The 27,207-nt window shown below is 40.0% G+C and overlaps 1 protein-coding gene across 1 annotated transcript in view; it reads right to left on the bottom strand.

Moving 5' to 3' along the window:
- Window positions 1–10,294: 10,294 nt before the first annotated feature.
- The window catches only part of LOC137024720 (NLR family CARD domain-containing protein 3-like), a 65,497-nt gene continuing 48,584 nt past the window's right edge, over window positions 10,295–27,207 (bottom strand). Inside the window, exons 7-9 of the mRNA XM_067392567.1 lie at window positions 25,593–25,766; window positions 11,724–11,770; window positions 10,295–11,459 (exon numbers count right to left, since the gene is read on the bottom strand). Coding sequence (XP_067248668.1) covers window positions 10,942–11,459; window positions 11,724–11,770; window positions 25,593–25,766 — 739 coding nt within the window. The 3' untranslated portion in view covers window positions 10,295–10,941. The remainder of the gene's footprint in view (window positions 11,460–11,723; window positions 11,771–25,592; window positions 25,767–27,207) is intronic.

The raw sequence follows: 27,207 nt of genomic DNA, 5'->3' as shown, positions 1-27,207 counted from the left end.
ATTAATTAGTTCTTGCACCAGCTCTTCAAACCCCTCGCCATTTACGAAATTAAAAGGCCTAATATCTTAACAGCAAAAGTTGACACACTTCTCCGTCATCATTTGTTTCACCTTTGCAGGGATGAGTTTTGATGCTGTAACAAATTATTTGATTGTAGGTTGATCCTGGGCACTGGCAGGTGTTGAACAGCTTCGATCAACATGCCTTATCAGCGACAAATTCCCTGTCGTTTTGCTGTCGTACTTTAAGAGAATGTCGCATTTTTTGCATTTCGCATAACCCACTGGCTCATTATTCTCATTATGCACATGGTCAAAACTTTTCCACACCTCAGACTTTGCTTTAGTTATGCAGCCCTTAGTCACAATGCGAAGGCTGAGGTTCCTTTTTCACAGATGTTTAATGCACTCATCCACATAGACACCAATATAGACATCAACACCGTAGAACTGAGTAAAAGGATGAAATATACAACATAACATCAGTCACACATTCAGTTACATGGAAAAAAAACATATCACATAAAACTCGCAAATAAACAGAAAATATATCTACATACCACTTTTCCCTGCTTGTGAGCTAAGAGAGGGGATTATATCTTGAGGATTCTTGGTTGGATGGCTTATGATTATAGAGAGAAACACCTTTAACGATGTTTACATCATTCCATCTCTTCATGTAGATGACAAAACAGTAAGTGACGATGGAATAAAATATAACCAAAAAAGTCTTAGAAAGAATAAATCTTGCACAAATAAACAACAGTTCAGTATAGAAATCACAATAAACGTTATAAAATAGTCAAAATATACAAAATTAGACTAGTCAAAAGTAGCTTTAGCAAATGAGTGTTCAAGTGTACAAGCGCCATCTAGTGGAAGAGCTTTGTGACAGCAAATACATCAGTTGCTGGTGCAACCAAAATGTAATCGCCAGAGGCAAGCCTCCGTTTCACCTCCTCAGCATCCATTTTCGCATCTTTCTCACGCTAATCGAAACGCATCACATGGCCGCTCATTTACCGCGCAAGCCCAAATCTGGCCAGAGCCCGTGTAAAATGATAGAAATTAAGCCTTCTTGTAATCTTGTGTTACTAATATTTATTATGAATGTTATAAACAACCAAACCGTAACAGCATGAGGGCAGATCCCTCAATCTTAGAATATAAAACTCTGACAGCACTGCTTGGATATTATTACTAAAACTGCTGCATTGTGAAAAATTATACTTTGGATGTGTGCTCATTTGTTTGTGAGATGTATATGATCATATACAGTTTTACAACATAAACGCTGCTCAGATTGCATAATTTTTTGAAGAATGATGATGGAGAGCAGATCATTCAGAAGAAATGTGATGCATACAATGGACAATTTATCAATATTTAAAGGTGCCCTAGAATTGAAAATTGAATTTACCTCATCACAGTTCTGTACATGGAAATGACATACAGTGAGTATCAAACACCATTGTTTCCTCCTTCTTATGTAAATTTGATTTGTGCAAAAGGCCTCTGAAGAACAGGTGAATCTTAACATAACACCGACTGTGACGCAACAGTGGGGTTCATTAATATGTACGCCCCCAATATTTGCATATGCCAGCTCATGTTCAAGGCATTAGACAAGCCAGTATTAACGTCTGGAGCAGCACAGCCGAATCAACAGACTTTATGCAGGTAAGCAAGCAAGGACAATAGCGAAAAATGGCAGATGAAGCAATAATAACTGACATGATCCATGATATCATGATATTTTTAGTGATATTTGTAAATTGTCTTTCTAAATGTTTCGTTAGTGATGCAAAAACTTGAGAAAATGAGATCCAGGCAGTTGATGACTTTGAAGAAAAATTATTTATTTATTTCAGTTAAATTGAGCCTCACACACAAACTTCAATCAATAATGAAAATATTTAATAAAACCAAAAGGTAAAATAACAATCAGAAATCGAACATCTATGATAATAACATTCTGGAATCTGAGTATAGTAATCTAGAAGAAAATCATTAGAAGTGGCGCCATGAGACAGCAAATTGCGAGTCAAGATAACAGGAAAAAGGTACCTATTGACAGAATGAGCCAGGTTTTATACCTTAAGATTGGGAAAAACTTACAACACACCATTCCAGGCCTTGTTTGAATAGATAAGAAAGGTCAAAATGAACTTTCCGTTGTTTTGGAGGATTTAAAGAAATTCATGACATTTTATGATTTCCTGCTATCCAAACAGTCATTGGGTAATTTTTATGGTCTCGTGACAGTTGACATTAACAGATGAAGTAAAAACACCCAAAAATAGCACCCCAAAAGGGTGGATTAACACCTTCGTCAGAACAATGGAATAGCAAAGTTACATTTTTCAAAGATCCCCTTTCATTTGAATACAGATATACAAAATATTATAACATGTGATCACTTCTGAGAACATCTACGTTTGGGTAAAATTTGGCAGGAACCCAACTTAACCACAAATGTTACCAAGCCCTCTTAACCAAGAAAACTTAAAGTTCACTTGGAACTTCGATGTCACAGAGTTCAACAGGTGGAAGAAACACAATGAAGATCAAAATAACAAAAGAGCATAATAAGGAGTAAATATGGTTATACTTGACTATACGTGATTATATGTGAGTAATTAAGTAAGATTATATGAATACTTCAAATCATAAGTAGCATGAAAAATCATAAGCAATAAATGATAATGAATGATTAATATGAATATGAATAAATGAAAATGCATAAATGAATAAATGAATATTGACCATTTTGGATACACCAGTTAGCATGTTGCTAATGTACTGTTAAATGTGGTTAAAGTTACCTTTGTTTCTTACCGTATTCACAGAGACAAGAGCCATGTCGTTATTTTCATTATTAAACACTTGCAGTCTGTATAATTCATAAACACAACTTCATTCTTTATAAATCTCTCCAACAGTGTGTAATGTTAGCTTTAGCCCCGTTAGCCAAATAAACACTATACTTACATGATCTCATATGCTGCATGATGAATACTTTGTAAAGATCCATTTTGAGGGTTATATTAGCTGTGTGAACTTTGTTTATGCAATGTATTACAGAGTTGTGAGCTTGGGGGCGAAGCATGAGCATTTAAAGGGGATACGTGCTGAATCGGCCCATTTGTAATGATGCCCCAAAATAGGCAGTTAAAAAATTGAATAATAAAAAATCTATTGGGTATTTCGAGCTGAAACTTCACAGACACATTCAGGGGACACCTTAGACTTATATTACATCTTGTGAAAAAGGGTTCTAGGGTGTTAATTGATTTAATGCTTTTGTGGACAAAAAGTGCTGCTTTTTGTTTTTCAATAGACACTCATGGACATTTTAGTGCCACAGATTGGATTCATCTCACAATCTTATTTCATTATAAAGATATTGTAACGAGGCGGGACTCTGGAAGAGATCCATTTGCAAGCTTTATTGAAAGTGAGTGTGGTCGTACTGGCAGGGTCAAACAGGAGCAAACAGGAGCAGCAGGGAAAAGTCAGAATCATGGTCAGGGTAGAGGCAGTAGATCGAGGCAGGCAGATATCATTCACAGTCCAGGAAACAATACACAGTTCAAAGGTATGCAGCAGAGAATCATAAACGGGTAACCAGACAGGATCGGAAACAGATAGGCAGACAGGATATAAATGCTCGGAATTGCAACATATGTTAACAAGACTTCGCGAAGAGGTAGTGTGTATGTGAGTCCTTTATAGTCCAGATGATGTGCTAAGCTGTATGTAGCGACAGGTGATTGGTGTGGAGTGTGTGCATGTGACTGGCAGAGAGGATGATGGGAAATGTTGTCCGGGAACTGACAGGAACTGATGGTGATCGTGACATAACGCCCCCCTTCTGGAAGGCGCGTCCTTGCGACGTACATGGCACAGATAGGGAGGGGGGTGGGTGCACTGGAGACGCAGACAGGAACGGGGTCTCCAATGCAGATCCAGGAACTCAGGCAGCCACGGTGGGTCAGGTGCCACGGGCAGCCATGGCGGGTCAGATTTCACGGGCAGCCATGGCGGGTCAGGTACCACGGCCAGCCATGGTGGGTCAGGAGTGACAGGAAGCCACGGCGGGTCAGGTGGCTTAGGCAGCCACGGCAGGTTAGGTTGTTTGGGCAACCACGGCAGGTCAAGTGGCTTGGGCAGCCACGACAGATTAGATGGCTTGGGCAACCACGGCCGGTCAGGTGGTTTGGGCAACCACTGGCGAGACAGAGTCTGTAAATGACCACGGTGGGTCAGAGTCCATAAATGGCCATAGGGAGTTATAGTCCGTAAACGGCCATAGCAGTTCAGAGGCAGTTGCTGGCCGTGGCCGGGCAGGGGTCCCACCCACAAGCTCCCCACCCTCAGGTATATGGCCCCACCCAAAAAAGTACTTGGTGATTTCAACGGAGGCCGTGGCGGGTTCGTGGGCAAGGAGCTCGGGTAGTGCCGGCAGGGCAAGACGCTTGGACGACGTCGGCAGGGTAAGACGCTTGGGCAGAGCAAGAAAGACCTCTGGAGTGGTCTCTGGGCCCACAGCAGGCTCTGGGAAGGCCTCCAAGCCCTGAAAGATGAAAGGAGCCTTCTTCCTCCTCTTCCTCCTCTTACGTGGACGAGGCTGTGGCTCTGTGTTCACCTCCTCTGTGGACGCTGCAGCGGGCGCACGGGCTGGAGCAGGCTCTGGAGCAAACTCACTGGCTGGAGCGGATTCTGGAACAGACTCACTGGCTGGAGCGGGCTCTGGAGCGGACTCAACGGCTGGAACAACCCCTTTGTTCACTGACACCGAGGGGGCAGCCATCTTGCCCGTGGGCACTGGCGAAACGGCCATCTTGTTCATCGCATCCGGGGAGGTTGAGTGCGCTGCAACAGGTGAACTTGAGTGCGCTGCAACAGGTGAACTTGAGTGCGTTGCAAACGGCTAACTTGAGTGTGTTGCAACAGGCGAAATTGAGCGCGTTGCAACCGGCAAACTTGAGTGCGAAGCGGCCGGCTGGCTTGTGGCCGTAGTGACCGGCTGGCTCGAGTGTGGAACGGCCGGCTGGCTTGTGAGTGAAGCGGCCGGCGGGCTTGAGTACGAAGCAGCCGACTGGCTTGAGAGCGAAGTGGCCGACTGGCGTGAGAGCGAAGCGGCCAGCGGGCTTGTGTGCAGAGCGGCCGGCGGGCTTGTGTGCGGAGCGGCCGGCGGGCTTGAGTACGAAGCGGCCCGCGGGCCTGAGAGCGAAGCGGCCGGCGGAGGCTTAGGAATGTCAGCCGCTCGTACTGAAGACAGCGGTGGATCAGCCACACTGGAACGCAGCCCTCTCTGCTCCCGGACAGATCCAGAGACGTGACATGACTCTGGGTGATCAACGGAGACGTGGCGTTGCTCTGGGCGATCAGTGGCGACATGGACTAGTGTCGTTGTGATGGTAGCCACCATCTTGTTAGTGTCCACTGGCGCGGCGGCCATTACGTGATTCAGTGTAGCATCGCCTCTCTCCGCGACACCCACAGTGAGCGAAGAGCCAACAGTCAATAAAGCATAATCCATAAAACCGCTGAGTGATAAACGTGGTCCTTCTTGTCTTAGTTTATTTTGGAGTGGCTGCCCACATGGAAAGAACCTATATGTGGATATATGCGCATATATGAAACCTATATGCAGTGTATATGTACATATATGCTGCATATATGCACATATATGATAATATATATGCTGCATATATGCGCATATATACTGCATATATGCTATATATATGCTACATATATGCGCATATATACTGCATATATGCTATATATATGCTGCATATATGCGTATATATACTGCATATATGTGTATATATGCCACATATAGGCAAAATTGAGGTGCATATATGTGCATATACAGGAAATATAGGTCTCCTGTATTGCTTCTTCATATCCATATATATGCCCTATACATACAAGATATGTCTTCTATATAGCTAATGGCAGGATCTGGTCATTTTGTAGCTCATATCTCATTTTTGACTGTCATACATGATGCCTAGCTCATATTTTCTATTATCAAGGCAAAAACTAAGAATTAACGAAAAAAATTATGCAAGAACTTATGTATGTGCGAATGTAGCAGTTATGTATTTAGACAATTATTTTGTGATTCCACTTGCCATGACCATATTTGGGGTTTCCTGCCGCCATGCTGACTTGGGGTGTTGACGCACTTTGCTGCTTCCCAGTCTGCATGAGACATCACAGCGGTAGGTCGCACAAAGTTTTTGCGGTGATTCAATTAAGGCCATGTTTCATGTAACAGCTGAATTCACATGATATATTTGTATGATTGTAATCCAAAACCCCTCTGTGATGTACATTCAGATGTTTCGTTGATTATTTTTCTTTACTTAAGTTACTTTTAATATCTCTCTTTCTCAGCGTTGTGCGTTGCTGCCGCATGCTGTTTGTATGCTGCACAAGTCCTCATATATTGCCATTTGTGTTATACAGAATAAAGTGAGGACCTGATGGCAAGATTTTTCGCAGTCTGTCTTTGATTACGACACAACGCAGAAAACACACCGCTACACGAACACGTGAAATTGGTCCCACATGGAAAAAACGTATATAAACATATATGTTTCAATATAGGTTTGATATAGGTTAATATATGTGACATATATAAAATTGGCCGTTTTCCTATATTATGTGTACATATATGTGTACATATATGTGTGTACATATATGTGTACATATATGTGTGCATATATGTGTGCATATATGTACATATATGTACATATAATATAGGAAAACGGCCAATTTTATATATGTCACATATATGTAAAACCTATATCAAACCTATATTGAAACATATATGTTTATATAGGTTTTTTCCATGTGGGTGGTTAATGCCATCACAAAAAAAGGCTATCAAAGCACAGTCAGGCAGATCAGAATAATAAGCAATGTCCAGATATTCACCAATATATTCCTCCAAAGATCGTGTACCCTGTGTACTCCATAATAGCAGTTGTGTAACGCTCATACCGGACCAGTGTTCTCCAGAAAAACTGCTGGATCGTTGTGGCGGCGAAGTCTTCTGTAACGAGGCGGGACTCTGGCAGAGATCCATTTGCAAGCTTTATTGAAAGTGAGCGTGGCCGTACAGGCAGGGTCAAACAGGAGCAAACAGGAGCAGCAGGGAACAGGCAGAATCGTGGTCAGAGTAGAGGCAGTAGATCGAGGCATGCAGATATCATTCACAGTCCAGGAAACAATACACAGTCTAAAGGTATGCAGCAGAGAATCATAAACGGGTAACCAGACAGGATCGGAAACAGATAGGCAGACAGGACATAAATGCTCGGAATTGCAACATATGTTAACAAGACTTCGCGAAAAGGTAGTGTGTGTGTGAGTCCTTTATAGTCCAGATGATGTGCTAAGCTGTATGTGGCGACAGGTGATTGGTGTGGAGTGTGTGCATGTGACTGGCAGAGAGGATGATGGGAAATGTAGTCCGGGAACTGACAGGAACTGATGGTGATCGTGACCGATATGAAGTCCCATTTTGATTTTGCGTGTTGTCATTTTCACACCCGAAACAAATTACAATTACTGGTGCTGGAGCATCTATATCGTAAAAAAGACACCGTAGATTAACCTTTAAAATTTTCTAATAATAGTAACTTATTTATTAATATTTTAGTATTTGCGTTTACACTTGGCATTAATATGCAATCACAGTGATCCGATCAAGCAGATCAGATCATTAGCTAATCAGGACACAGTGTGTTTATATTTGATCACATTAAAGTGGCCTCTGTATCTGGATAACTGATCGGATTTCTGTTTCCCGCACAATATTTAAATTAAGAGCATTTGAAAGGCAGACGCTTCAAATGGCTTCATAGTGTAAAACAACTTTCACTTTAGTCTCTATCAAAGCAGTGCATACAGCAGAGTTTTTGTGATTTATTCCACAAAAGTACAATCGATCACAAATAGAGAGCTTAATCTACCAATTTAAGTTTCCCAACATTAATCATTTCGATGCATTTCATGATTGAAAGAAGCGTGCAAGCATTTGTATTGTTTGTTTAATATGTAACGGCAGAATCCAAACACTTTGTACATTCTTTTATTTCTTTAATACAAACAGTATACAGCAAATAAAATAGTAATGAATAGTACAATTATATAATAGTATAAGTACAATAATATAATATCATAATAATATATTGATAATAGCATATAGTATAATTCTAGTATAACAGTACTTTCAGCACTGTAACTTTGCAGATACTGTTTATGCTCAAGCAGCAACATTACACACTAAGTAAAGTAAAAAAAAAGTGAAATCACATTGAACCACCCCTTTAAGGAATAGTTCAACCAAAAATGAAAATTTGCTGATAATGTATTCATCTTAAGGCCACCCAAGATGTATATGAAAAAAAAGGATAGTCTTTGGCAGGACAGGAAGTCTCTAGGGCGGGTCGGGTGGCTCAGAAGCTTCGGGGCGCCATGGCAGGCACAAGTGAAGTGGCCAACTTGACTGAGGTTTCAGGTGTGGCGGCGGCCATCTTGGCTGAGGGCTCATGCATAGTGGCGGCCATCTTGAGACTAGGCTCTTGAGTGGTGGCCATCTTGGGATGAGGCCCTGGGATGGCCTCAGTGTGCGGAGGATGGTTTCTTCATTCTACGCCTTCTTTTGGGCTGAGGTTAGCATTCATCTTTGATTGAGTTCTGAGGGTGGATCAGGATCTGGACAAGGCTCTAAAGTGAGGATGGTGGGTCCCAGGAAGGTTGTAAAGTTCAGATAAACAATGAAAGTCATACTCATCTGTGATGGAATTAGAGGGAGAAAATTATGACAAATTTTCTATTTGTTTTCATCAAAATTTCATTTTCAAAGAGGTTTGAATATGAACAGGGCTATAATGCTCACAGCAGTTCTGGATTTAACTAGATCAGATACTCCCAGCATTAGGCAGAGGAGGATCAGTCTCTTGGAAATGGTGAGAACACTGCACTGACAAGCTCTCCTCAGATTTCCTTGAGGCTTGTGTAGCCCTGGTTACAATGGGCTAAAAAGGAAATAAAAATATGAACAAATCACCATTTAATGGCAAACTATTAAATAATCTATTAATGACAAACCTACTCTTTGTTGATGAGTCGGGAAACTTCCCTTCTTATAGCTACTTCGCACTTCTCCTCAACTCTTTGTCTTTGTGTGAAAAGCTAGCCAACTAACTAACATTACAGTAAGATTCACAATTATCAGTCACCTAGCCAAAACGAAAGTTACTTGTCATAAAAGTCGGTTTTAAAGGTGCCCTAGAACGTTCTTTCACAAGATGTAATATAAGTCTAAGGTGTCCCCTGAATGTGTCTGTGAAGTTTCAGCTCAAAATACCTTTTAGCTTTTTTTAAATACCTCATAGCTTTTTTTAAATATTTTTTTTAACTGCCTATTTTGGGGCTTCATTAACTATGCACCGATTCAGGCTGCGGCCCCTTTAAATCTCGCGCTCCCTGTCCCCGCTGGCATGGGCTGGGCTGACATATGCAAATATTGGGGTCATACATATTAATGATCCCGAGTGTTACGTAACAGTCTGTGTTATGTTGAGATTTGCCTGTTTTCCGGAGGTCTTTTAAACAAATGAGATTTATATAAGAAGGAGAAAGCAATGCAGTTTGAAACCCAATGTATGTCTTTTCCATGTACTGAACTCTTGTTATTCAATTATGCCAAGGTAAATTCAATTTTTGATTCTAGGGCATATTTAAACTTCAGCAAATTTGTTTATAAAATAAGATATAAGCTAAAACTATTTTAGAAATCATGTAAACTCATATCTCTACTTTCACAGCTCACTAGCAACATCGCTAACTTTTGTAGTCTGGCTGACTCCGGTGGCCAACTACTATTAATATAATTATATAATGACAAAATACAACCAGAAACAAATGTTCAGTCTTACCTGTAATAGGTCATTTTCTTGAGACCTGTTTTCAATTGTGCAGCGATTTGTACAGCCCCAAGCAGCACACAAAGCAGGCATTTTTCTCAATTCCAGTTATGAGCGTTATGGGAACGTTGCCCCGCACAATATGGCGGCGCCGTTGACATACAGACCAGCAGCCAATAGGGCATCTAGTGTTTATTATAATGTCTATGCTCCTGACTGCTTTGTCGGACAAAACGGCGGATTCACCGTTATGATTGGTTAGATCGCTTGTCAATCAAACTCACAGCAAAGGGTCAATTAGTAAAAACACTTTAATTTAAACACATTATCACACTCGTTTGGGATCCAGAAAAATGAAAGGTTGGTCTGATCATGTGATCCCAGTGATACCAGCCTTTACAATTTACAAAATATAATAAAATGACATTTACTACAAAGCATGTATTATTGAAATGTTAAACACTCTGTCATGTTCAAAACACAGTGAAAGATAAAAGTATCTGGAGTTCAGGGATATTTATTGACACAAGTAATCTTCTATGGAAAACAATCAAAGTATTATACAATAATACATGAATAATTCATCATGCCCCATTAAAATAATAAAACAAACATTTAAAGTACATGGGTGAGAATGAAACAAATATAATGACATGTTCTTCATGAATCATGTTTGTGAAAAACACTTTCAGCTGAAAGGTAATTTTGACAGTAATAATAGAGATTGATATGACAATAAAAACTGATTTACATCAGAATATGTAGAGACTGAGAAAAGAACAGACACACACACACATACTTGTACAGTATATGTGGTTTACAGGGACTCTCCATCGGCGTAATGTTTTTTATACTGTACAAACTGTATATTCTATCCCCCTACACAATCCGTTTAGTATGTTTTTTAAACAATTAGGTTCATGAGCCTGTGTCCTCATAAATGAGCTCAAAGCATTATGGGTAGAATCTCTCTACAGTCTTTTCTGATTCATCAACACAGTTTCACCGATCCATAAACAACCCTAATCCCAGGATAGAGCGGTTGAGTGAATGTGGTCTGGACTGTGTGGATGAGGCTCATTGTGTCTCTAGAGACGCTGTAGAAGGACAGAGTTCCTGCACTGTGATCCACATACACTCCTATTCTATGCCTGATGGACTTTACAGGGAGTTCAGTCTCTATCTTATTGTGTCTGAATGAGTATCTGGAGGAAGAGCAGATCAAACACCAGGACTGATCATTATATCCAAACACACACTCATTACCCCATCCCTTCCTGCTGATGCTCTTATATGACACTGATAGATCCACACCACCTCTCCACTCAATCTCCCAGTAACAGCGTCGATCACTCACACTCTCTCTACACAACACCTGAGGAACATCAAATCTGTCTGGATGATCAGGATACGACTGAACTGTAAGAGTGTTAGTAATCACTCTGTTCCTCTCAGACAGACGGAGGTGTTTATTCACTGTGTTTGGATCCAGAGTGAACTGATGGTAATCTGATGGAGATAAAACAGGAATTATGAATCTGATCTTTTAATCTACAAAAAATATTTTTACAGAAACTTTCTATCTTAAGTATTTGGTTCCGATCTCTGACAAGTTAATTTAGGATTTTTCACAAATTAATATTTCAGAAGTAAATCATAACTTGATTTAGGATTCTTACAAATCTCATCTCATCTTGAGTTCAACACTCAACTCTCAGGTCTGTTACCAAACAACCAACTAGTGTGTGTGTGTGTGTGTGTGTGTGTACATACATTTGCGTACTCCTGCTGTAATCCTGATCTCTCCTCCATGATCCACACTAAAAAAAACACACACAGTGTCACAGTTAATCAGTAAACACAGTGGCTCTCCAGATGAATGGGAATAAAGTTATCAATGGGTCTGTTGTGTACAGCACAGTTTGCAGTTGCACACAGTGGACTGTCGACTTAAATCTGCTTACAGCCAGAGACAAAGTCACGTCCATGCTGCTAAAGGCTATTTTATTAATCTAATATCTATTAATATAATATTCCATACATTTTTATAACAGCTTTGTAAATAGAGAATTATTATATTTTAGACATTATTAGACAGATCATATATATATATATATATATATATATATATATATATATATATACATCAGCAGATACATGTAATCAGCAGAGTTGCATAGAGACAGATCGTATTTAGTATAATCTGAAAACCACGCCCACCGGGGGGGGAAACAATCCAACCGTCTCCATTCACTTTGTATAGTGTGAGGCTGCCTCTTTGTCATTTCTGACTTATTACAAAAAACAGAACAATGTCTAAAAGCTGTTTATGTGACCAGGTGTACAGCAAACAAGCTAAAAAAACCCCCCAGAACTAAGTTTTTATAAGCTGTCTGTCACAGTTCCCATGTCTCCTGGACTCCATTTCCCATGATCCTCCTGTTTCCACACCCGCACTCACTTCCCTCGTCTTCTCCCCATCATCACGGATCACCTGCACCTGGACTCCCTCATCAGCACTGCCTATATAATGGACTCACTCTCTTCACTCCTTGTCTGTTCTTAATGTTATTCTACATGTGTTTTGGTTGTACCTTCTCCCTTGTTGTCAATAAATGCCTGTTTATTGTGGATCTCCGTGAACAGCTGGTCTCTGTAACCACTACACGTAACACTGTCGACTCCAAAACACGAAAGTTTAAGGACACAAAAATGGATACAGGTAGTGAGAAGGGCGCAACAGGTCATATTACTATAAAAACTACTATGGAGGGTAATGTAATCAGCATCAGGTTATGCTAAACAAACAAAGAAAAAAAACATGAATTATTTTTAACCATGTCTAAGAATTAGTTTACCCGTCCCTGAATACATTCCCCTCCCATGCATTTCTTATAGTGATATGACCTGTTGCGCTCTGTCTCACTGCCTGTATCCACTGTCTCTAAATCACAAATTCACAAAAGGACAGTTTGCTTTCAACAGCACTTCCTAGAATTCTTTTTTTCCTCTTCTATCTATTTTAATAATTGTTTATGCGTACTGATATTCACTATGAGTGGTTTTGCTAACTATAACACTCCAGTCTGTGGAAGTAAAGGTAGAGGATGGGGTTTATTGAAAGTACCACAGTCATTACAGTTCAGCGTGCCCGATGTACAAAGCGATGCACGTGTGCTCATAGACAGTCATGCTTCCAATTCAGATCCATTAGTTTGTGAGGGCTCAACCACTAATCATGAATCCGATGCTTCAGTAGAGCCACAAGGTGCGTTTTCGTCTACCCCATTCCCTAACGCACAGCCCCCAGATGTAATCACTGCAATGACAGACATAATCAGCCAAGTCGGTCAGCAAATCGCTGACAGTATTGTCACCAGACTCAGCCCAACACACACAGTTGACACAAGTTGAGTATGTAGTACCTCCAAAAATGTGACAGCAGATGGATCAGCTTTACGAATGCTGGACCTACTACAAAGCCAGTTGTCCATTTCCAGAACTGTGAAAGAACCTCCTAGCTTCAGAGGTGAAGTTTCTGATACTGTTGACTTAAGTGAATGGATTGATATCATGAGAGATTACATAAAACATAATAACTTGAAAAAAGAGCAACAAGCGGAGGAAATTTTGATCTTAGAGGCAAAGCAGGAGATGTGGTCAAGTTTGGCATAAGGAACAGTGAAATTGACATTGTGCAGAACCCTGATGCTATCTTTAGTATTCTCAGGAAACACTTTGAAGCTTCTCCCTGCTCTCCTCTCCTGCTGGCTGACTTTTATACCACCTTACCCAGACCAGATGAGGATGCTTATGAGTACTGGCTCAGGTTAAACCGTGCAGTTGACGTTGCTGCAGAATGTTTGAAAGAGCAGGGTAAAGTGTTGGATTGTCCAGGTACAGAGGTAACCTGCATGTTCATCAGATGCTGCCCTTGTAAAGAGCTTGCCATCACTTTTCGATCTAAAACAATTTATGCATGGTCTGTGCGAGAAGTTCAAGATATTTTGAATGAATATCACTCCGAGACCAGTCTTGTATCTACAGTGAGACATGCAGCGCCCACTAGAATTCCTGTGAACAGAACTGAAGTGGAACTGTCGACAGCAGCACTTCCGTCTACTTCTGATGTCCAGCAGTCTAAGTCTTTGGAAGCTCCTGCATTAGAGTGAGTCATGAGCCTGTTGGAAAAAGTCCTGTTAAAGGAGTCCACCAGCAAAGAGCCAAGTCAACACCCAATGTAAGTCTGCCTTGAATAAAAGGACTTAATGACCTGCCATGCACTGCCTGTTCGAGCCCTGATCATTCTGGCCTCACGCATTGTCGTGACAAAAAGTTGTGCTTCCAGTGTCAACCTCCTGACCGCTCACGCTTTGTTTTTCCTGAGAGAGTAAAATCTCTGTCTTCTCAAGGGCTGGAAAAAAGAAGAAGATCTACACTCAAGGGAGGACAGTGTAGATCATGAGAATATTCCTCCAAACCAGTGTTGTATGAATCATCCTACCTCAGTTTATAGTCTTTCTAATTCTGTTGAGCCTGCTGGAAAAACTGTCATCTTTCAGAACATGCACAGAGTACAAAGAATTGATAGTCTGTTTTACACTCCTGCGACAGTATGGGGCGACCTTCAACTGAAAGCTATGGTTAACAGTGGCTCCATGGCATGCATGTTAAGTGAAGCTGCTGAACGTTGCTTATTGCAGCACAAGCCAGATTTACAAAAGCTCCCTGCCAATGATGTTGTCATAATTTAGACTGGGTAAACTCAGCCTGATCTGCCGGCGATTGGATGTCGCCCGGCAACTCAGTCTGGAAACCCGTACATTCATTTCTACTGCTTCTGTTACACTTTTGCGGGAACAAATCACAGACTGGCTTATCCACCTTGCTCACTATTGGCGGGTATAACACGATGACGATAGAGAAGTGACGGCAAGCACGACCGTCAATCCAATTCCTTTTAACCTCTCGACGATGGTGAATGACTTCTTTAGTTTAGCAAACAAATCGCTCAAGTGGGTGTAAATACCACTCACTTTCATGTTTTTTTTTTTTGCACAACCTACAAAAATCGCTCAATGCCATTGCTGCTTCTGCAAACCGCTGATCAATTCTACAAACCAATACAAACTAAACCTGTCTGGAATTTTTGCGTCGCTCTGCAAAGTACGTCACCTGGATCGTTGATCTGATTGGTTCAAGGACTATCCAATTGCGTGAATAATGCTCGTTGATCACGCCTCTTGTGCAGTAGAAAATACATACAGACTCCCCAGACCAATGTTCTATTTTAAATTGAGCTTGGTCTGGTGACAAGTCGTAATTGATTGTGGTGGACAACGTGTTACCACAAAAGTGATGTATGAATTTCAAATCTAAGTTTATGTCTGTAAGATGGTTGTTCCAGTTTTAGTCGTTCCAGGTCAGACTGACGATTTGATCCTGGGTAGCAACGCTATCAAGTGGCTGATTCAAAAAATGAAGGAAACTGACGGATACTGGAGACTTGTGTCCAGCCCAGCTAACTCTGATGATATTGAATGTCACCAATTCCTGTCTCTTCTTTCAAATATGGAACAATGGAATGGAAAAGACATTTCTGACAAGGTGGGCACAGCTAAGTTGAAGGAGAAAATAACTCTAGAACCACACCATAAGCATCTTGCTTGGGCTCAGCTTTCTGAGTCAACAGCTGTTTCTGTGGGGAGCACAGTCATTGTTGAGCCAACCCTGTGTAAATGCCATCCAAGGAATGTGATCATAGGGAGAGTCATCACACCTATGTGGAGAAGTAGATGGGTGCCATTCAAAATAATGAACACTACAGACAAAGCAATCATTCTTAAGAAAAACACAAAGATTGTGGATGTTTTCACTTGTATAGCTGTTGAAGAGTTGTCTACTCCTGAGACCCTGAAGAGTAATGTTCAATGTGCTGTGAGTCCAGCGAGTCATGTGCGGACCAGTGATGAGAGGACAAATGTGCTTGATAAGTTAGGCCTGCAAGATTTGGATTTGGATGCTTGTGAAGTGTCAGATGAGTGAAAGGATAAACTTCTGAGAATCTCATTGAGAAGTATGAGTTGACCTTCTCTCGTGGAAAAATGGACTGTGGGGAAGCCACTGACTTGGTCCACAAAATTCACTTGGTGGATGAGAAGCCATTTCGACTCCCTTATCGACGTGTAGCCCCCTGCCACTATGAAAAGCTATGCACTGTCTTGAATGAGATTGAAGTGAAAGGCATTATAAGGAAATCTCAGAGTGAATATGCATCTCCATTAGTTTTGGTGTGGGAAAAGAATGGCGACCTTCATATTTGTACAGATTTTAGATGGCTGAATGCGAAGACAGTAAAGGACGCCCACCCACTCCCACACCAAGCAGATGCACTTGCAGCCCTGAGAGGCAATGTTTTCTTTTCAACTATGGACTTACCTTTTGGCTTTTATAATGTTTCCTTGTTTGAAGAGCATAAGAAGTACACCACCTTTTCCTCTCCTTTCGGGCTTCACAAGTATAATCGTCTACCTCAGGGCCAGCTTGACCAACAGTCCAGCAACCTTTATGAGGACGATGATGTCCATCTTCGGTATTGAGAATTTCACTAGCCTTCTCTGCTACGATTTAATGGTTTTTGCTCTTTGTGAGCAGGTAGCTCTTGACCGACTAGAGCTGGTTTTCTCACGCCTAAAAGGGAGACATTTCACAGCATGGTCTAATAATAACCCTTTGACCTATATTCTTTTTTGTTAACAACTGTTTATTGAATTTTCTTCTGTGAACAGTAGTATAAAACAAAAAGCAACTGTGCAAATTTAAAACCCATCCCAACCCATCCCACCCCCTGGTAGACTTAAGGGTAGAAAAGAAAAATAATAAAATACATAAAGTAAAATAAATAATAATAATAAAAATGAATTAAGTAATATTAATACATAAAATACAATAAAATAATTTTGACAAAGATTTTAGAAAAGATGACACAATATTAAAAGATGAATGCCATAAATTGACAGTTTTCACATTAGATCCATGTATGCGAGAAGTTGAGAGTTCCATCAAGATAATGTCCAACAAATATACCGCCCAGGTTCGTCTGTCCATTGTGTGAGGAGGATTCCAACGGTTGACTAGCAACTTTTTTGCTGCAGTGAGAGCAGCTAGCAGTAAACATCTTTGTTGGACGGACAAGGTGAGGTCCCAAAAGTCATTCATAAAAAAATGGCGTGAAGTCAAACTTATCTCAGTGCCCAACAAATAAGAGAGGTCCTGTGAGAGCTGAGTCCAAAAAGAAAAGAGAGAGGGGCACTCCCAGAAAAAATTCAAAAAAGTGCCTAAAGATCCTTGTGAACAGAGATTGCACTTAGGAGAGGTTGACAAATTCATATGAAAACGTTTCATTGGAGTCAAGTAGACCCTATGCAGCAATTTCCAATGAATCATTTGGTGGTTAGGGTTTTTAGAAGACATTTTAAACATTCCCCATATCTGATCCGAAAATAAAACATGCACATCCTCATTAAGATCCTTAGCCCAAACAGTTGTAATAGATAAAGGTTTGTATGAATGCTCAAGTAGAAAAAGATAGATGACTGAAGCAGAAGAGGGAAATTCCTCAGAGGGAAGGATTAGGTTGCACAAAGGGTGAATAGGAAGTTGAGAATCCCAGGGCACCCCGTATGCCCGTAGGGCCGATCTAATTTGTAAATACATAAAAAAGGAAGTGCCTGGCAGATTATATTGATTTTTGAGATTCTGGAAGGATTGTAAACCATTATCATCATAGATATCTTCCAGAGTGTTTACTTTATGATGAGTCCATTGCGAACAATGGAATGGAGTATTGCCTGACAAAAGATTTTTGTTGTGGAAGATTGGCGAATGCTTATGCCATATTGTAACTAGTTGTAAACGTCTTTCAACATCCCTCCATGTGGAGAGGAGATGGGTTACAATAGGACCAAACCTAGACTTACACTGCCTAAGCAGAACCACTGAAAAAACTAGATGCTTCAATTTATATGGATAAACAATAGATTCCTCAATTGCTCTCCAAGATACTGAAGCATCAGGGTCAAACCAAACTGATAATGGGCGGAGGGAAAAGGCTTGAGCATACAGTCTAAAATTAGGGAAAGAAAGACCTCCATGTAATCTACTTCGCTGTAAGGTAGACAGTTTAATACGAGGACGTTTCCCATCCCATATATACCGTGAAACACATGCATCAAGTTTGTTCCAGTAGCCAACTGGTGGAGCGAGAGGAATCATGGAAGAAAAGAAGTTAATACGTGGGAGAACATTCATTTTGATCACCGATATACGAGCCTGAAAAGAAGTAGGAAGACGAGACCAATTTTCCAAATCTGAGGATATTTTGGCTAGAATACTATTATAGTTTTTTGAAAGAATTTCTTGCATGGAAGGAAAAATATCTATCCCTAACTACTTTAAGTTTTGAACCAATGGAATAGATGCAGAAAGGGAAATGGGATCAAATTTAGAATTGAGGGGAAGTAGACATGACTTACTCCAATTAATTTTAAACCCAGAGAGAGATCCAAAATGGTCAAATAAATTCAATACATGAGGAATAGAATGTGACGGCTTATCCAAAAGCAATAAAATATCATCAGCGAATAAAGAATATGATGATGAGTATTCCTTATAATTATGGGAGAAATAATTTCAGATTGACGGACCGCTTGAGCTAAGGGTTCCAAGGATAAGGCACATAACAGAGGAGAAAGCGGGCAACCCTGACGAGTACCTCGATGTATAAAGAATGGGTTAGAGCAAACAGAACCTGTGAGAACAGAGGCTGCTGGATTGGCGTACAGAACTTTTATCATGTTTATGTAACTCGATCCTAGACCCATATGCTGTAGAACCGCCCATAAATAGTTCCATTCTAGCTGGTTGAAAGCTTTCATTGCATCTAGAGATAATACTGCACAAGGGGAGGACAAACTATTAGATAAATTAAATAATATGATATAGCCTGTGTAAGTTATCCGAAGCTGAGCGAGATTTAATGAACCCTGTTTGGTCATGATGAACTAGCCTGTTCATAAATTTCTCTAGATGACGAGATAGTACCTTAGCATAAAATTTAACATCAGTCCCTATCAAAGAAAGTGGCCGGTAACTAGAACAGGAAGTCGGATCTTTATCTTTTTTTAACAAGAAAGAAATAACAGCTATATTAATAGATGGGTGAAATGAGCCTTGAGTAACTGAAAAATTTATCATATCTAACATGAGGGGGCCTAAATCCGACCAAAAAGTAGTACACAATTCGACTGGAATACCATTTAAACCTGGGGATTTCCCCTTGTTCATAGATCGGATTGCTGACTCCAGCTCCTGAAGAGTAATCGGTTCAGCCAGATAATCTGAATCTGAATCCGACAGCCTAGGTAAATCAAGGTTGGAAAGAAAAATTGCAAAAGAGTCAGGGTCACCAACAGCAGAAGAAGTATAGAGGTTAGAGTAAAAAGAATGAAAAGAAATATTAATGTCTTTGGGGTCTGTCATAATGAGCCCGGATTGGGATTTCACTGCTGAAATATTAGCAAACTTTTCACTGTTGCGTATTCTTAGAGCTAAAAGGTGGCTTGGTCTACTTCCTTGAAAATAGTAATTCTGCCTGCATCTTTGAATCAGGAATTCTGCCCTGGATCTCAGTAATGAATTAAGTTCAGACCTAACCGCCATAATTTTGCTGAGAGTATTGTCTGAGAAACAACGTTGATTGTCTCTAGTCAGATTCTGGAGCTGTGATTCCAGTTCAACTATCTTTTTATGTCGGTTTTTCTGAAGGAAAGAGGCATACGAAATTGAGTTATTCCTTATGAATCCTTTAACTGCATTCCAAAGTGTTCGTGGATCATCCATTGAGCCTTGGTTAATTTCAATAAACTCAGCAAATTTATTTCTGAATTGGCTACAAAAACAATTTAGGGTTAAATCGCCATCTAGTTGCACGAGATGGCCGAGGGATCAAAGATAATCTGCACAAATTTCCATCATGATCTGACAAAGATAAGGAACAGATATCGGCATCACGAACAGCTGAAGATAAAGAAGTAGAAATGAAAATATAGTCAATTCGCGAATAGGATTTATGAGTAGCAGAAAAGAAAGTGAAAGACTTGGCAGAAGGATTTAATAAACGCCAACTATCCACCAATGAAGATGAGATTATACATTTCCTAAGTTTGTCAGAACAGACGGCTTGAGAGTGTGATTCCTTTGGTCCAGATCTATCTAGGATATGCGACATTACAGAATTTGTGTCTGCACCCAATACAATTTCAAAATCTGAACATTTTAAAAGATAAGTAGACAAAACAGAGAAAAAAGTAGGGTCCGGGGTACAAGGGGCATAAACTGAAATAAATACAATATTTCTATTCTCCACTATTGTTTTTATATGTGTTATTCTACCGTCTGTATCACAACCTTTGTCTAAAATAGTAATATTTAAAGTCCTCCGCACTAATATTAGGACCCCCTTGGTTTTAGCATCCGAAGATGAATGAGATACCACTTCATAAAACTTATTAATACACCTGCGTACATCCTCCTCTTTCAGATGGGATTCTTGAACTAACACTATATCAATCTTTCTTCTTCGCAGAAAATCCAGAAAACCTGTACGTTTGTGTGGGCCATTTAGGCCATTGATATTACAACTGAGAATATTAAGGTCAGTCATAGGTATCGAACAGAATTACTGCGTAATAAGACAAAATACAAATTTGAAAACAAGACCAGTTGAGTCTACCATCAACCTTTTAGTAACTGTAAGTTCAGAAGTAAACATTAGACTACGCGGCTACTCGCTTATCGTGATCTGCGACCACTTTCTTTTGTTCTCTCATCTCCCCTGTAAGAAGATCCAGTTTGGAGCATAGCGACTGAACAACTGACATGTGAGAGGCGAATTCGTTCCGCATCGCCGTCAACTCAGTTCTTAGAATGTCCTCAAAGTGCGCAACAGTATTCGCCATCTTGTCTACCATGTCACCCGTGGTTGGTGGCTTGGATTTCTTCTTAATCGGAGAAGCCGTTGGAGATATCTCCTGCTGCTTCCGATTGTAAGCCATCAGAAATAGTATTATTAATTAAGTAAACTTAAAATAAAACGAAAAAATCAGCAAAAAGGGGCCAAACATACGGAGCTCTACTCGAGTGCGACTAGGTTCATGAGCACGTCAAATGACTTCCTTTGACCTATATTCTAACCAAACCTAGATTGGACACGTGTGAACAGCGATGGGTGGCGAAGCTCGCTGCATATGACTTTGACCTGAAGTATGTGCCAGGCACGAAGAACGTTGTTGCAGATGCTTTGAGCAGAGAGCCCTTTGTTAAGTCTTGTGTCAGCCATCGTCTGTTGAAAGAACCATACATTTCTCTCTTGGATGAAGTCAATGGTGTTGTTACCAGTACTGTGCAAGATGCCTTTCGTGTCAACTGTCAGAATGTGCAGGCTGCCAGTGAAGGTGAAACTGAGAAAGAGCTGCAGGATAATGTGAACGACTCATGTCCCAGATCTTTTGATGCTGCTGAAGTTTCTGCTGCATTGGGTGCTCACTGCAATGGAGTTAGTCCTTTATCCATAGCCAGTCCAACATCACTCTAACTCCCTGTTGAAGATCCATCTGTTGCAATCCCGTTTTCTAGACTCGCTAGTCTCCAAGAGCAGGACAACATAGTCGGCAGAGTCATCAACTATGTTCTCAGACACAAACGTGCTTTAAAAAATGAGAGAGAGCAAAGGAACCTAGCTCTGTAACAAACCTTTTGAAGCACTGGAAAAAGCAAAAGATTCGTAACCATGTGCTGTACAGAGTGAAGAAGGATTGGCTGATGAATAGGAAGCTTTTTCAGTATGTTGTACCTGATTCTCTGAAGCATGATGTTCTCTGTGGTGTTCATGATGCTTCCGGACACCAGGGGAGTGCAAGAACTCTCTCCCTTGCAGATGAAAGATTCTTTTGGCCAGGGATGAGCAAGGATGTGAAGCTTTATGTAAAAAACTGCCAGAGAAGTGTTGTCGGGAAAACTCCAGAGCCAGATGCTTGTGCGCCCCTTGAGCACATTCGAACCTCTGAGCCGATGGAGCTCATATGTTTTGATTTTTGGAGTGCTGAACAGATTTCAGGGAAAGTTGTTGATGTTCTAGTAGTAACAGATCATTTCTCTAAGATGGCACATGCCTTCCCCCATCAAAACCAGTCTGCCAAACAAGTTGCCCGTCACCTTTGGAATGACTTCTTTTGCATTTACGGATTTCCAAAGAGAATACATTCAGACCAGTGTGCGAACTTTGAAAGCAAAATCATTAAGAACCTACTTGAGATGGCTGGTGTTCAAAAATCACACACCACACCATACCATACCCATACTTATGGGTAACGGGTTAGCAGAACGTTTTAACAGGACTTTGGGGAATATGATAAGAGCTCTCCTAGTTAAATCCAAGGCAAGGTGGCCACAGCTTCTAAGGACATTAACATTCAGTTATAACTGCACTGTACATGAAACGACCGGGTTTGCCCCATTTTATCTTATGTTTGGGCGTATCCCGAGGCTGCCAATCGACATCATGTTTCAGCACGTCCTTTGTGACGATAGGGTGGTCAGCCATCACGAGTTTGTCTCTGCACTGAGAAGAGACCTGAGCACAGCTGCAGAAATTGCCCGGAAACACAGTGTCAAAGAGCAGAACCGTCATGCCATTATTTATAATTGGAAGGTCAGAGGTTCACCCTTACCAATGGGAGATTGAGTTTATTAGCGCATTTTACAATGTAAATTGTCAAAGCAGCTTTACATTGATAACTGGTATATATTTTTGGCTGCACAGCAGCTCTTAAAGAATAGAGTCAATGCAGGCAGATCAAAGCACTGTTGAATATCAAATGTCAAGTGTCCCCAACTAAGCAAGCCAAAGGCGACAGCGGCAAGTAACCCAAACTCCAACAGGTGACATCATGTGGCAAACAGGTGGCAAATAGATGTTAAAATGGAGAAAAAAACCTTGGGACAAACCAGGCTTAGTCGGGGGGCGGTTCTCCTCTGGCAAACAGTGCTTTGTTATGATACAGGCTGCTATCATAAGTCCGATAGGATTGCAACATTCAGAGTATTTATTTCAGTTCCATCCAGTCAGTGTTAATTTCGTTAACGAAAACTATGACGAAAAATGTTAGTTGACGACCTTTTCTTCCATGACTAAGACGAGACGATGAGAGACGACACCAATTTCATTTAACGACAACGTGACTAAAACTATATGTGCAACATCGTTGATGAAAAAAGACTGAAATGTGTCTAAAAGACTAAACACTTGACCAAAATCACTCTTTTGAAATCACTTTTTGTTTTTGTCGAATAAAGGAGACAAAACATTACAGACTGTCTTTAGGAGCGGTCACGTCACGCTTACGGGCTGCCAGATTTCCATAATTTAAACCCCCTATCAGAGCTTTTCTGTTAATAGAACACATTTTACTTAATCTTTGCTATCTGGCAACCATGCACACAAGCCCTCTCTACACTGAAGAAGCACGGATGATCTGAAAACATAGACAAGTAAACTGGAGTTCATCGCTCTTCATTTGAGATTTCTACTTAAATTAATGTGTCTATATTGCGCTACTCGTTTAATGACTAAATCTGGGACCAAAGTGCAGACTGATATCCAGCAGTGGTTCTCAAACTGACGCGAAAAGTGCCATTCATTTTATTCTTCTCCATCTTAAAATAACATGAAAACTTAACATGTATTTCTAGCAGGTAAAATGTCGTATATACACGACATTCAATCAAATTACCTCATCTTTTGCGGTCAAAACTGACTGCACCCACACAAGCCAGCATCGCGCTACATTAGTGCTGTTCTCGACAATATAACGTTACCTTTGTGAAAGTGGGGATTTAGCACTTACTAGCATGAAGAACAATATAGACACAGACTGCATGTAGATTTAAGATTTAAACTCTCTTCGATACAAAAAACATACCCTTCTGCGAGTTACTGTTTTTAATGTTGATCATATTATACCAGCAAGAATATTGCCCGAATATAATATATAATATCCCGAATATTGATTTTATACAACAGTTCAACAAACAAAAGGGTGATATTAAGTGATTAGTAAATACTGTATTGTCAGTATTGTAAGTATTTTTGCTCTATTTTGCAACGAAAGCCACAGCAGAACTGCAGCACACAAGCTGTGTTTCGTGAACGAATCTGCGACTTTGAACGAATCGTCAATGATACAGTAATCCATTCATAAATACAGCCGCTAGTTTTGATACTGAAAGAATGAATGACTCGATGATTCACTCATAAAACAGTGACTTACCGTCACCTACTGGCAGTTTTAATGTAATATTTAAAAGTATCACTTCGTTTTTATCATCATTGTATTTAATAATTTAAAAAAAAAAAAAAATTATTTAAGGCATTATTTATTTTACAAAGGTATTTATAAAGGAAAAAATATTGTCCCTTAATGGAAAAGTGTAACTGCAGTCTAAGTGGAAAAGAGAGGGTACACAGAAGGATGTTAAATCCCTCAGGGGGTACGACACTCTAGAAAGTTTCAGAACCACTGAAAGAGAATATGTACAATTGCTACTGCTAAGAGTGCAATGTCAATACAGTCTGTTACCTTGATTTCATAAGCTTGAATTAATTGGTCTAAAGAGAAAAATTATAATGACTATTTTGCTTAAAGACTACATATAAAATAGCTATCAAAATTAATGTTGGCAACTATAGTTTGACTAAAGGTAATGACTAAGACTTGACAAAAATGTGATGACTTTTCGTCAACTAAAACTAGACTAAAATATGAAAGACTAAAATGACTAAAATGTGACCAAAACTAAGGAGCATTTTCATCTGAAGATAAAGACTAAGACTAAATCAAAAATGGCTGCCAAAATTAACAATGCATCCAGTTGAGGATCATATTCATCACGCCGGTATGGATGGTTGTTGAGGAACTGTGCCACTGGTTGTCGTGTTGATGAGGCCTTCACAGTGGATGATCTAGTCAATCTCTGCTGATACTTCAGGGCTGCGCTGTGGTCATGTCAAGGCGCAGGCCCTTGGTCTCACCTGGATACGGCCCGGATCCGGTTGACTACGGTAGACTACGGTAAACCTCGGGATAAACAGAAAGACTAATATTACCCTAGATGCCATTCTTCTTCTGATGTAACGAGTACATCTGGTGTTATAGGAAGTGTTCCCGGTTCCAGCTGACCTAATTTATGCAGCCTAATAATCCTTTAACAGATTTGAAAATACAACACTCTTGTTCCCTTTTCACCTTTTGTCCTATATGTCCTTTTATTCATCCAGAAAACTGCACACAGTGGAAACCACACCTGGAATTAAAGCCAATGCAACTACACCCACTGAGACAGAAGTGTGATACCTCAACCAATTCACATCAAGTTTGGACTTTATGAGTTCAGAACACTGCCACAAGGACTTTGAGAAAGCTGTTTTTTTGTTTTGTTTTTTTTTTTTACTGTTTTTTAATATGTAAAGACAGTAATGCTGTTTTTGGAGTTTTTTTTAATCAAAATTATTCCTGCTCTACATACTTGAGTTTATCCAGTCTGTAGTTTGGATGGTTAAGTTTATCAGTGAGCAGCTTGACTCCTAAATCTCCTGGATTATTGTAGCTCAGATCCAGCTCTCTCAGGTGTGAAGGGTTTGAACTCAGAGCTGAAGACACATGACCACAGCCATCCTCTGTCACCATACAGCCAGACAATCTACAAAGACACAGAGCAACAGTCCACATGACATTGGTTTGGCAATCAGACATGACAATCACACACTGACCTGTGGAGTTTGTATATGCAGCTGTTACTTTCTCTAGATTCAGTCTAAAGTAACAATTAATTTCTATTTCCAAACATATTTAAGTCATCAGACACATTTGTACTTACTTGTATTATAGAAATTGCTGTTTGAACATTTAATACCTATTTAGCCTTTTATTGGAGTAACCAGCAGTAATTTCAAGTGATTACTTTTTTTTTTTTCAAATATCATTGCTTTGAATTAAATATATTTACATTTAGAGAAGAAACATTAACAGAGTCATACAAATAAGAGTGAATGTTATTTTAACTCTCAGGGGTTGGTGGTCGCGCCTGTGATACCACGTTGCTTTTTTTCTTATTATTGTGAAAGACACTCAAAATACTTGGTGGAATTTGGTCATACATACCAGTGTTATACATCATTTGACACTGTTAAGTGTCTACTTTTATTTGGGTACACTCACAAAAAACGAAATGTTTTTCTTTTCGCAAAATAAAGAAAAAAACATGATGCGCGATCTGATGTCTCTAAGTGAAGTACATTCTGAAATGCATCTGAAAATGAACTGAAACTCAGCAAATTCTTGCCACACAGACACAAGAGATATGTCTACTTTCAAATGAAGTCAAATCAAAAACAAATATCCTCAGTTTATGTAATCCATTTCAAACCAATGCGATGTACAGTCTTTTCTTGCTCACATCATTATCTTTAATGAGCTGAGACTGCCACATCACCGGCGCCATTCACATGGTCAATAGTTTGGCTGAAATATATGCATTGCACATGCCCCCAGTCAATGCCACAAAAACAAAATTTCCACATCAGATTCACTGAACGTTCATTGCGTTTTGAGGATAGCACGCTACTTTGGTAAAGAGGCCCTAGATTGCAACTCAGATGACGAACAATTGCATTTTGAACAGCGAATTGAGCCTGACGAGGATATACAGGTGCATGTCAATAAATTAGTATATCATGAAAGTTATTTTTTTTCTGTAATTTAATTCAAAAAGTAAAACTTAAAAATGTTCTAGATTTATTAGACATAAAGTAAAATATTTCTAGACTTTTTTGTTTTCATTTTGATGATTACAGCTTGCTGCTCATCAAAAAACAAAAAAACAAAAAAAAAAACAATTTATTTATCTCAAATTATTAGAATATTTCATTTCAAGTTCTATTAAATGACCATTCTCAGGGTATAAATACTGGGTTTAGGTCAGTAATCCCAACAGCAGTCATGGGGAAGTCTGCTGACTTGACAGTTGTCCAGAAGACGATCATCAAGACCCTCTACAATGAGGGTAAGCCACAGAGGGTCATTGCTGGAAGAGCTGGTTGTTCGCAGAGTGCTGTGCCAGAGCATATTCATGGTAAGCTGAC

Source organism: Chanodichthys erythropterus, chromosome 8 (assembly GCF_024489055.1).
Source record: "Chanodichthys erythropterus isolate Z2021 chromosome 8, ASM2448905v1, whole genome shotgun sequence".
Classification (NCBI taxonomy): Eukaryota; Metazoa; Chordata; class Actinopteri; order Cypriniformes; family Xenocyprididae; genus Chanodichthys; species Chanodichthys erythropterus.
Note: the sequence above shows the minus strand (reverse complement) of the source record. Positions and strands in the feature narration are given on the sequence as shown.